The 13199-nt window shown below is 43.4% G+C and overlaps 1 protein-coding gene across 7 annotated transcripts in view; it reads right to left on the bottom strand.

The window, feature by feature from the left end:
• Window positions 1-10574, bottom strand: part of STK11 (serine/threonine kinase 11) — a 178549-nt gene extending 167975 nt beyond the window's left edge. For 3 of the 7 annotated variants that reach the window (XR_012472088.1, XM_074204530.1, XM_074204531.1), the window contains exon 1: window positions 8576-10572. Coding sequence is in view for 4 of the 7 variants with exons in the window: in XM_074204530.1 (XP_074060631.1) it covers window positions 8576-8865 (290 nt within the window). In the remaining 3 variants the exon portion in view is untranslated. Of the gene's footprint in view, window positions 1-8575 lie in introns of all 7 variants that reach the window. The other 4 variants (XM_074204528.1, XM_074204529.1, XM_074204533.1 and 1 more) reach the window with 2 other exon arrangements.
• Window positions 10575-13199: the final 2625 nt, after the last annotated feature.

The following is a 13199-nucleotide window of genomic DNA, read 5'->3' as shown; positions in this document are numbered from 1 at the left end:
CAAGCTAATACCTTCCCCTCCTTTTTTTTAGAGGACATTTTCTATCAGATTGGCTGACTAATGATTTACTACATGTGGCTCTTTTGGTTTATTAGGAAAGAAGAAAATCAATAAACATCTATGAAAAGAAAGCCCAGGACAGAGGACTCAGACCATCTGGATTAAGGAGAAGTACAGGAAATGATTCTTAAATACGGGGAAACAGTATTTAAGAGTCTACATGTAAATTTGGCAGAAGGGGGAGGCTGAACAAAATCAAGGCTAAACAGATTTATTCCACGATGAATACCTAAATTAGACTTCTTCCTTATTTCATTTTTTTTCCTCTGGAAACTGGCAATGACAACATTCACTTTAGCTGCTTCTAAAGCTCAGAGCAAAGTTGAATGTCTATTTGGTTGACTATGGAATCATTCGTTGACTAACCAAACCAAACCAAAACAAACCAGAAGACTAGGATCATAAAAATTGTTCATGCTTTGCAAAAGAGTGGAAAACAGTTGCACAAATGATTAGCTTGTCAAACTAAAGCAGAGAAAAGCTGAAAGAATTTAGGATAAGATTCACTGATATTGCCCTGGAGGAAATCTAGCTTAATATGTCTGAGAACAAGTCTAATCATACACCATGAATAACTGGCAGTCTGCAATACTGACACTAGGCTACTTTTATCATCTCCCTCTTTCATTCTCCAACTGCCAAGAACTTAAAAATATAAGATCTTAGAGCCAAAAAAGAGATTCTACAGGTCCTCTTAATACTGAAATGAGAAAATATTCATAAAGAGCTTAACACAGTGCCTGCACATAATAGGTTTTTTAAAAATACTGATTTTTTTCCCCCAAGCTACAATTTCCTACCCCATACCCCCACCAACTTTTAAAAGACAAGGAAATTGTCCTGAGGAGGTAAAAATGACCTGTCCAAAATCACACTGAGGGTCAGTCAGGACTAGAGTTCAGAGCATCCAATAAGCAGGTGGGCAGGAAGCTTAATGTAGAATCTGTATAATTGAGTACAGCAAAAAAAAAATCAACTAATCATTTGCCCAAATATTTAAGTACCCAAGTGCTGAAAGTATTGTGCCAGGTGCTAGAAGACAGATGCAGCCAGAATGTCTCAAACTCTTGCCTAAAATAACTCAAGGCTAAGGACCTGGGGGAGGGGAAGGGAAAGCAGAGGTGGGAAGCTGTCAGTCAAGAACACTCACAGCAATGCCAGCTTGTTACTGCAGTTTGATCAGTCAATATAAGCAGTTTATCTCTATCTTATTTCTGAAAAATGTAAGATTAAATGACAGTCAGGGGACTAGGCAATGCAATGGAAGAGGAAAATGTTGATTCATTGACTATATTTGCTTTGAGGGAAAGCACCTATGGGGACAGCCAGACAGTGGTGAAAGACATGGAAAAAGAAGGAAAAGAAATAAAAGGGCAAAAATATTACTCATTAAAATACACAAAAGAAAAAAATTCAGAATGGAATACAAACAAAACAACTTTTTGTTACCACTGTTAAATTTAATATGTTTTATAAATACATATATAACAAAAGTTCAAGTTTCACATACCATTCTCTTTTTCTGATTCTTTTGGTTACTGAAATGTTCCCGTTTGTTGATGGCTATATTTGTTTGTTGATGGCTATATTCATTTAAAAAAATACAACCCTCCCCTAGCCCCCCCATCAAGAAAGTAAAAGGTTTATTACTAGGAGATAATCTTACAGTCCTAAATCACAAGGGGAAAGGCAACCGAGAGGGAGAAAATCACTCTATTTCTCCTACAGGACCCTTTTCTCCATGTTGAAGATTTCTACTTTTCCCCTACAGGTTTTGGATCATTCTTGTCTTGCTCATTATTGACTACCTGATACTGTTTATAAAGAGCTAAGGGAGTTTAGGAAAGTCATCTAATCTGTTTCCTCATCTATAACATAATTGGAGGGAGGGAGAGGAACCAGAACAGTGGGACACTAGAGAGAATCTCTAGACCTTTGCTGTCCCAACTACCTGATTTTAACAATTTTTGAATCAACATTCATTTTTCCCATTCTGTTATTCAAAGTCCTGATACTTTCCCCCTCAAAAGTTCCTTCTGGAACTATGCCCAAAGAACAATAAAACTAATCAAACCTTTGATCCAGCTATACCAATACTGGGTCTATAACCTAAAGAAATCATAAAAAAATGGAAAAAGTCTCACATGTTCAAAAATATTTATAGCAGTTCTTTTTGTAGTGGCAAAGAATTGGAAATTGAGGGGATGTCCGTCAATTGAGGAATGGTTGAACAAGTTTATGGCATATGAATGTTTTGGAGTACTACTGTTCTTTAAGAAACCAAGAGTGGTGGGACTTTAAAACTTCTTTAATGTTTTTTCCTTCCTTTCTCATATTTTTCTTGTTTCTCCTTAGTTCTAATTCCTCAGTCACAATATATCTAATATGTAAATATGCTAAACACAAAAGTACAAGTACAACACTTACCAGACTGTTTGCTGTCATAGGGAGGGGGGAGAGTGTAGAAAAATGTGGTATTCATAAATTTGCTAATGGATATATGTTGAAAAACTACCATTGCATGTAATTGAAAAAGTAAAATAAAATTCAATTAAAAAAATTTCCTTCTAAGGGCAGCTTCTCCTTTCCATTCTTCTTCCTCTCTTGCACCTCAAGAGAAGTCCTCTCTCAGAGTTTAGCATACAGTGGGGTAAAGATTTGAATTCTTGTTCTAGTTTATTTGCAAAAATAATTCTCCTAGTTTTTAAAGTGAAATGAATCACTTCCCTGTGTTCACTAATGAATCACCTCCCTATGTTCCTCCAGCTCATAATGTCCATTAAGGTCACATCTTTATTTAAAAATCATTCCTTCTTTCTGCCAAATGAAGTGACAAGACAAACAGAGAAATAACCAGAGACATCCAAGACCTTTGTCTAGCTAGGCTCCTAAGCAAGCAATGGGTTAATAGCCATCGGAATTCAGACCAGTTCATATTCTGCTCATATTCTCAAAGCAAAATTTTCCCAATACTGATCTTGCCCAGGAAGAAAAAAGAGTAAGATTCTCTAACAGCCTGTACTTGATTAATTCACCTCACAAAAATCACAGTTGACTAAATCCAAAGCTCTTATTTTTCAACTTGCTGAAATCCTGACTATTTAATATTCAAATCCAGGCATCTGCCAATCAATCCAAATACAGTCCCTGGCCCCACATAGGCAGCCCAGACCTCTACCACTTCTCCACATTCAGTCAAATAAAGACTCCTAAAAATCTAATAATGAATTTAACACCATACTTACTCAGGAAGTCATTTCCAGCTTCAGAGAGGAGCAAATTACTCAGCAAGAAAGAGAAATGCTGAACAGCTAAATTTTGTCACAGGGGTTTCTTGATTAGCTAAATAAAGTTAACCCCTGTGTTACCTTTTTCAAAGTACACGATTTTTGAAGTATTTTAAAGGCAAAATATTCAAATAAAACAAAAAAGTTGAACATTTTAAGTACAGCATAATACTTTTGAGGTTTGTACCAAAGGTCCCTGACACTTAATTAAAAGAGAGACTATTAGTGTTTAGTTTATAAAGCTTCTGACAGACAAAGGATCTTTTCTCCTTGCAGCTGATTCATGCTAGACATAAACTCAAAGAACAAGTTCACCCAGAATCTCATGACTTAAAAAAAAAAAAATCACACCCAACTTCATCCCTATTCAAGACCTCCTCAGGGCATGAAGGTGACCCTGAATTCTCACCAGGAAAGTAGTGTGCAGCCCCAAAGGCACCTAGTATCAGTTCAGCAATAATTGTCACCCAATTACTCAGCCTGGCTAAGTGCAAGGCTCAATCTCAGAACTACCACAAGTTGGTTTGAATTTCTTTGGCCACAGCAACTCATGGAAATAATCTAAGGTGTGAATTAAGTACCCAAGGCAATGAAATCACAAACCATTCTTAAGTATATGTTATCAACATGCACCTGGGCTCCAAGTAAACTCTAAATTTTACATCCAGTCATAGACACTGGTTTTAAAAAAAATCAATATTTTCTCAATATGACCAAAGAGAAAAATCATTTTCAGTAGTCGATTCCTTCAGAGCATCAGTTGGGTGTGGCAACAAGGGGACTGAGATGTGAGGGCATGAGTCATAGCCTGCCAAACAGCTGGTTAGAGGAAGAAGGAGGTGGCAGTTTCTAATATTTATAACAAATTTAGGGATCTTAATCCGATGTTATGCAGATGGTACAGGGCAAAGGTTAGAGAAAATTTCTAACACACAGAAACCTGTTCTACAAAACTATGCATAGTACAATTAGTGCACTGATGAACTGAAAAGCAATATAGTCTGTCAAGAGTTCTTGGTTCTACCCCTGGTTCTGCTACTAAATTTCTATGGGATCTAAGACAATCATTTCCCCTTCAGTGTTCTCAGGGTCCTCACCTTTAAAATAAGGAAGTTAGACAAGATGTGTTGTAAGGCCAAAAAAAGGGGTAGAGACTTATTGGAAACCATCGTATTCAGTGCTCTCATTTGACAGATGAAGAAAGAGGAGAGAAACACAGGAGGATGAAGAAACAGAGGGTTGATTTACCCAAGGTCACACTGATAACCAGTGGCACAGATAGGGCTGGAATGCAGGTCTCTAAACTCCCATCCCAGAATGTGGTACTGCCTTTTTCAGCTCTGAAATTCTATGATATTGTTTGAAGATCATAGGATCTTAGGTTTCAAGTTAATCAGGACCTTCAAGGTGTTAGTCCATTAGTCTATCAAGTTGAGGAAAATGAGGCTCAGAGAGATTTCTATGCCTTTTCCAAGGTCACAGTAAATAGAGCCATGACCATATTTTGTTGATGTTTCCAGTCATTTAGTCATGTCCAACACCTCAAGACCTAATAGAGCATATTGTTCAAGGGGTTTCCCTAGCAAAGACACTGAAAAGGTTTGCCATTTCCTTCTCCAGTGGATTAAGGCAACCAGTGGTTAAGCAACTTGCCCAGGATAACACAGCTAGTAAGTGTCTGAGGCTGGAGTTGAACTCAGATCTTCCTGACTCCAGGCTCAACTCTCTATTCATTGAGACACCTAGTAGTCTCCTATGGCTAGAATATGGGTCCTACAATTCCAAAACAATTTCCCTCCATTATACCCCATTCATCAGAATTAATCAGTTCTTCAGTAAAGGTAGTTGATGTCCAATGGAACCACAAAAGTTCATAAAATAGTTACATCTTGGATAGTATTTCTGAAAGGACAACATTCACAAAGATATAACTGAGATCTCTAAATAGAAATCTATTTGCAACCCTTCAACAAAGGGTCCAATTGCTCTTAACCAGTTGCCTTTCTAAGTTAGTGAAAGGTACTTTTTTTGGTAAAGGAAGTTTTGAGAATTGTATCTGATGTTGGTTGAGATGTTAGGATCACAGTCAATTCTTTTGAAAGTTTATTTTCAGGAAGAATATAAACTACACACACACACACATTAACTTTAAAAGGATGCCTCTAATGCTTCTAATTGGGGCAGGTAGTCCCAAGGACAACAGAGAAAACCATCTTCTAATAATACCAAGCCAGAGTACTATTAGCTCATATTTAGATAGGGTTTTCACATATGTGTGTGTGTGTGTGTGTGTGTGTATATCTATATATCTTGACAACCCAAAAAATGGGCAGGATAAGAGTTATTTTCAATTTAAGTGAGCAAATTGAGATTCATAATGGATATTTATCCAAAGGCACACAGTTTAAATTAATCTGGTATTCTAACTCAAGTCTTCTGACCACAAGGTCCAGGGATTGCCTCCTTTACACCAGTCTACCTCTAGTACTCAGTAAATATTTGTCAAATGTCAATGGTAAACCTACAGAGTCCTTTTGTTGGAGATGGAACTGAGTTACAAGTTGAACTAGAGTACCAAGTCCTTCCACATCTAAAATTCTAAGATAAATGGTAAAGCAACAACTTGGACCTCAATCCAACTCCCAGGGTCAGTATTCATCCCACTTCCGCTCTAGTTCTTTCAAAAATGCCCCAAAGCATTAAGGTCTCATCAAGAAATATTAAATCCCAAACATTCTGGTTAAACAAAGAATTAACTTGACACTTCCATTTTGGTGAGGTGGAAATGCCCAAATCACAGAAAGCAATGTGTCCAGGCTTAAAGCTCATGTGAGTGACACAGAAAGTTAAAATGAAAGTGAATGGACTTGGGAATGGCATGAGGCTGAATACAGATTCTGGCCCTGCACCTTATGCAAAGTAAAAGTGAGTAAATTAAAAACAGACCAAAGGAAAAATCAAATGGCATTAAGGCAGTTTCAGAGCACCTTCCTAGGCAAAACATGGGAAAATGATTACACAAACAGGCTACAAAGTCTGCACAAGGGCTGCTGGAAATCATCTAATCCAAACACTCCTTTTATAGGTGAGGGAACTGAAGCCCAGATCAGGAAAACTGGTCAAGGTCACTCTGCTTTGTGGAAGGGTCAGAACCAGAACTCAAGTCTCCCAAGACTTTATTTATATAGAGCAGTATTGCTCTCTATACCATTAACTCCACTCTAGTTCTACCTTTAAACACTGTCCCCAAAGAACTATAGAACTTTCTAACTTTCTAACAAGATATTATGTTTTCAAAATTAGTTTCTATTAAGAAGGCACAATGTCCAACTGGGGAATGGCTGAATAAGTTATAGTATATGAATGTAATGGAGTACTACTGCTCTATAAAAAACTATGATGGTCAGACTTTAGAGAAGTATGGAAAGAATTACATGAACTGATGCTGAGCCAAGGTAGCAGAACCAAGAGAACATTGTACACATTAACAACAACATTGTGAATTGATCAACTATGATGGATACAGCTCTTCTCAGCAGTTCCCCAGATGAAGGATAATGGGAGACCTGTTAAGGACAATGGCTATTCACATAATACAGGAAAAAAAAACATTTTTTTTAAAACTTCTCTAATAATTTTTCTTTCTATTTCATGGCTTATTTTCTTTTCCTTTAGTCCTAAATCCTCTTACACAAAATGACTAATGTGTTAAACACAAATGTACAACTTTTACCAGACTCTTTGCCATTCAGGGGAGGGGAGAGAGGGGTTGTAGGAAAATGTGTAACTTATAAATTTGCAAATGGATGAATGTTGAAAAACTACCATAGAATGTAACTGGAAAAATAAAATTATTAATTAAAAAAGGCACAATGTCAATTTACCTTCCCTACTTTGGTGTCAAGCCTCACTCTAAAGGGGAAAGTGCTAAAGATACCTATAGAATGACAGTCCTTGTCCCTATGATTATTTTGTATTAACAGTTTATTTTTATAATGAACTCAACTCAACCCACCCAATTCTTTCAATTGATTCTGCCATGCTACTATAATTAACCCTACCCTCTTTGTCAAGTTGACAGGTACCCTTAGAAGTAATGGGCCTAAAGTCAGCTACAGAAAGAGATCAGTTCACAGTACAAAAACAGTAAAGGCAGCAAAATATAAAACCACTAGAAATCAGAAATTCTACAATGTCAAAGAGGTCTTATAAATAGGAAAACCTGAATTCATTTCCAAACTCAGATACTTGCTAACTGTGTGACCCTAGGGAAGTCTTCACTCTACCTGCCTAAGTTTCTGGAGGGCAGCTAGGTGGCACAGTGGATAGAGCACCGGTCCTGGAGTCAGGAGTACCCGAGTTCAAATCTGGCCTCAGACACTTAATAATTACCTAGCTATGTGGCCTTGGGCAAGCCACTTTTTGCCTTGCAAAAACCTTAAAAGAGAGAGAGAGAGAGAGAGACAGAGAGAGAGAGAGAGAGACAGAGAATATGAAGGGGCCTAAGAATTAACCCAGTTCCAAGCCCTTCATTTTACTGGGGAAACAAATCCGGAGTAAGGCCAAGACTTGCCCAAGGTCACTTTCCTACTGAGCAGCCTCAGAATCAGAAGAACCACAACCTAAGTCTTTGGACTTCCAATTTAGAGCAATTCTTACTCCTGGCAACCTGCTTCGCTAAACAGAACTCATCAGGAATCCTGAATCCACAGTCACTGATGTTTCTAATGTTACATCATAAACAAGTTAGAAAGATTTTGAGTTTTTCTTCCTGCTGATTGATAAACTGGTGCAAATAATTCATTTTGGCAACAGCAGGAGCCCCCTCTGAACAGGATAAACAAATCAAATCTTATTTGGCCCCAGGAACTGGCAGCCTGTCATGCAAAATATCTACTAGTGGCTTAGAGGGACATTCTGTGGAAATGCAAACTTTAATCCTGTAGACAACAGAGCAAGCAGCTCTATGATAAAACAAATAGCTATGAGTATGGGAGAAGATGTCAACGGTTTATAGGTTTGGGCTATTGATACGTATTTGGCTAATATTACATTCAGCAGTTTAACAACCAGAGAGTTATGATTATCATCCACCTCTGAGACTAAGTAAATAAGGAGGTTTTTAACATTTTCTTTAGAATGTGACATCCATTTGTTTGCCAGTTTGGAGATTCTAAAAGTTTAGATGTAGTTACATTATTTCCAATGAACAAGAAGCTTCTACTTACTTTTTAACATTTGCCTCCCCATTAGGGATCCTACGCAACTTCTTCTTTTTGAGGATTTTCACAGCTCTCCGGCAAAGGGTTTCAGAGTCCAGCATCTCCTTCACTTTTCCATAAGATCCTTCTCCCAGCAAATCCCCCATCAGATATTTGCCAATGAGTTTGGCTCTTTTGCGCCTTGGCTGATAGATGACCTCAGTGGAGTCTATTCGATGGATAAATGTGTCCATACCCACAGACATCAGTTCACTTTCTGTAAACATGCCCAACTGCTGTGGTTCTGCCAAATCCATTCTGGATTAAACTCCTTAACCAGGTTTCCTTAGACACACCAGGATCCCTTAATCCAATCTTGAGTTCTTGGTTTTCCCAACTTTTCTTCTCAGAACAAAACAAAAACAGAAGAAAAAAAAAAAAACAAAACCCAACTCTTCCAAAGATTGTACTAATGTAATTCAGTAGTCCCTGAAAAGGGTCTAATGGACCCCAAGTGCCTGGCTCTCAAGGAAAAAACAAAAACAAAAACAAAACAAAAAGGTCAAGAACTTTTGCTCAGGCACCTGGCTTGTTTTTGACCTGGTCTCACTGCTTTGGCTCAGCCAGGTCTTCTCACTCACTGTTGGCCCTAAAAAGGCCCAAGTTGGGTTCTTAAGTGCTAGGTCATTCTCTAGGACTTTAGACCCTTGGACAAATACAGAAGGAAAGTGGAGTCTTTTCAGGACTTTCCATTACCATTGTGTCATGGCTCCCAAATACAAACTGGGATCAGCAGTCAGAATGTGCTCCCGAGATTTTTGCACCTTGAATCCCAAACTTGACCCCCCCCTTTGAAAATAAACTGGTGGTTTTAATTTGATTGCTCGAGTTTCCTCTATTGACTATCAATCTCTCTTCCCATTCCCCGCCCCCCAAAACAAACACACACATACACAGACACACTCAGACTCCTCCCCTACACTGCCAAAAGTTCAAAGCCCTCAACACTTATCAAAGTTGCACAGGGGGCATCCCTTTACTCAGTCTCCCAATTTCTCCCACCGCTTCCCTCCAGAGGGTCCCCCCAAAGGTCAGTGTGATGGCACTGATCCTGGGGAGCTTCACCAAAGAGCTCCTGGAAGGAGATCAGAGAAGTTTTCCTTCCCACCCACCCGGCTCGCTCCTGGGGAAATCCCTCCCTGTAATAAATAAACCCGGGAGGAACGGGATGGGAACCAACTAATCCAATCCCAGTTCTCTGGGTTCTCCCTCCCCCCAAAAAGTGACAGGGATTAAGGACTCCACTCCTTCCAAAAGGGAAAAAAAAATGGGTAAGGGGGAGGGAGAAGAGCCCACTAAAGATCCACAGAAGTGGGGATGCTCAAGGCGACCTACTGACCCCTCGACCCTTTTAAAAGCAGAAACAAAGAACGAGTTGGGGGCGCGGGGCTGCGCAGGACACCAAGTAAACTTGCAAGGCTGCTCCCGCCGCCCCCCACCCGCCCTCCCCTCCGCCCTCCAGATCTCCAGGCGCCGGCCCTGGCCAGGCCCCTCCGTCCGGGCCGGGAGGGCTCCCGGGGCGGGGGCGGCAGGGGTCGCCGCCGCTCCCTCGCTCCCTCCGCGGATAACGGGCGGGGGGTTGGGGGGAAGGGGCCGGGGCCTCGGGGCCCCCGGGCTAGCCGCCCCCTCCCCCCAACCCTCCGAGTCCCCGGCAGCCCGGGACCGGGCCGGGCCGGGGTGCGGCCGCCTCTCCGGACCGGGCTCGGTGAGGGCGGGTCCCGCAGCGCAGGCCGCCGCCGCCGCCGCTCCCCCACAGCCGGGCCCCGCGCGGGGCAGCTCTCAGGAGGCCGGGCGGCCCCGGGCCCATCCAATGCGGCCCAGTCGGCACCGGGCCCGCTGCGCACGCAGGCAGCGAGGGAGGCGGGAGGGAGCGGCCGGCGCCCGGGCTCGGTTCCCCCGGCGTCTCCGCCTCACTTCAGAGCGCTCCGAGCGGCCGCCTCCCCCTTCCGCACCCGACACGCCGCCGCCATCTTGTTTACCTCCCTCCCCCCGGCCCTCCTTGGCGCCGCCGCCGCCGCCGCTGCCGCCGCCGCCGCACGCCCCGCCCCCCCGCGCGCGCCCGGCCGCCGGCGTGAACGGCCGTTGGCTAGCGCCGAGGGGCCCCCACCCTGCCGCTCAGGGCGATTGGACGGTTTGGACCGGAGCGGGCTCCGAAGCAGGGATTGGCTCCCGAAGAGAACCGCCCCGGAGGGTGGAGCGCGGGCTCTGATTGGCCAGGGGAGGGGCCCATTCTGAGGAGAGGGCGGGGAGCGGCCCAGGAGGGGGAGGGTGTGCGACGAGCATCGAAAGGGGGAGGGGAGAGGGGTGGGCAAGGGGCCTGGGGGCGGGGCCCGGAGGCGCGGCGCACGGGGCAGGTAGGCTGCGCCGCCGGAGGCCGCACGGCCCGGGCCGGCCCTGGTTTTGCAGACGGGGACACCCAGGCCCGGAGAGGGCACGGAAAGCCGCCGCGGGCGCTAGGGCATGAGTTGAAGACCTCGGCCGCCCCACGCTCGCCCCCCCCAGGCCGCTTCTCACAGCCCCATTTTAACCCCCACTAGATGCCTAGCCCGGCCCTGGACTACACGGGCCGGGAGCACCTCCGAGAAGTGGCCGCCCTGGGCCTGGAGCCAGCGGCCCGTGCGCTTCCTGCGGCTCCCCGGGCCGGCGCTGAAAGGGAGCCCCCTGGCCTGGGCCCCCCAGGAGGGCAGGAGCCCCCGGGTGTGGCCTTTGGGGTGGTGAGGGAAGAGCAGCCAGGAGCAAGAAGGGGGGCTTAGCGCTCCTATGGCAGTGGGGGGACAGGGACTTCATTCACCACCGGCTGCCCTGGTGCTTTGACTCTTACCATCCACCACCATGCCCAGCTGGCTTACCTCGACTGTCTTTTCTTCCTTTTCCCTTTGTTTGTAATAGGATTATAGTTAAAGGGCAGCCAGAGGTGGCGCAGTGGATGTTCGAAGGACAGAAGGTCGACTTTGACCTCAGACGCTTCCTAGCTGTGTGACCTTGGACAAGTCACTTAACCCTGCTTGCCTCGCATCCAGGACCATCTCCAGGGATCCTGATTCATATCTGGCCACCGGACTCAGATGATTCTGGAAGAGAAAGTGAGACTGGTGACTTAGCACAGCCCCCCCCATCCAATTCATGTGCTTGTCGTGGCATCACCTCCCCAGATGTGAGAACAAAGGATAAACATTAGATTATAGATTATAAACTCTTTGAGGGCAAGGACTGACTTTCTTATTTTTATTCTCCTTGCTTAGTACATTGCCTGGACCACTGCAGGTGGTGGTGGTTGTTAATCCTTCATTTTTTTTAAGTTTTTGCAAGGTAAAGGGGTTAAGTGACTTGCCCAAGGCCACGCAGCTAGGTAATTAGTAAGTGTCTGAGGCCGTATTTGAATTCAGGTACTCCTGACTCCACTGCGCCACCTAGCCTCCCTTAATCCTTCATTCTTAAAGTGAACCATGACATCAGGAAGGTGACATGAAATGCAAGTGAATTGGATTTAAGTGAAGGAGAGTTGTGCTAAATCACCAGCCTTACACTCTTCCGAGTCACCTGAGTCCAATGGTCAGATGTGGATTAGGAATACTGGAGATGGACTGGAATGCAGTGGGAGACCTTGGTCTTTGTAAGCCAAGGTCTTTAACAAGTTTTCATTTATCTGAAGCAAAGCCCATTCAGTGATCAAAGCAGAGAAGAGAAAAATGAGGCCACTTTTACCTGGTCAAAAAAAAATATATCAAACTGGGAGAGGAAGACCATTGCTATCTACATTCACCCTGAGCCTGGGCCTAATCTATGTCCATATGGGGCTTAGCTTGAAACCTATCTTTGACCAATTGATGAAAGCCAGAATAATTTGGGTTTAAGGCATGGTCCCTGAAAAGGAAAATTCTCAAGCTTCCATTGGGCACAAGCAGATGAAGACTCAGACGATAGCCACCGGACAACTAGGTTGCTCATCTTAATTCTAAGATTTTCTTCTTTCACCCTCCTTTGGTTAAACAAGCTCTGTAAAAGTGAGGGCACACACTTTATTCAGGAGACCATTGCTCTTGGTCATCACTCCACATTTGTCAATGGGAACTGACAACTGCCAGTGTAGAAATGTTCAGAAAAGAATGCTAGGTTTCTATTATGTCTGTAATTCAAAAAAGATCAAATTAAAAAGGAAAGGATCCATTATGTACAAAAATATTTATAGCAGCTCTTTTAGTGGTGGCAAGGAATTGGAAATTGAGGGATGCCCACCAGCTGGGGAATGACTGAACAAGTGATTGTGATGGAATACTATTGTGCTATTAAAAATGACTGCAAGGGGGCAGTTGGTGTCGAAGTGGATAGAGCACCAGCCTTGGAGTCAGTAGTACCTGGGTTCAAATCCGACCTCAGACACTTAATAATTACCTAGCCGTGTGGCCTTAGGCAAGCCACTTAACCCCATTGCCTTGAAAAATCTAAAAAAACTAAACAAACAAACAAATAAATAAATAATGACTGCAAGTTGGTTCCAGAAAAACCTGGGAAGATTTATATAAACTAATACAAAATGAAATGAGCAGAACCAGGAAAATATTGTATATAGTAGCAGCCACATTGTACAAAG

Source organism: Macrotis lagotis, chromosome X, assembly GCF_037893015.1.
Source record: "Macrotis lagotis isolate mMagLag1 chromosome X, bilby.v1.9.chrom.fasta, whole genome shotgun sequence".
Lineage (NCBI taxonomy): Eukaryota > Metazoa > Chordata > Mammalia > Peramelemorphia > Peramelidae > Macrotis > Macrotis lagotis.
The sequence above is the reverse complement of the archived record's forward strand: the minus strand, read 5'-3'. Positions and strand labels throughout refer to the sequence as shown.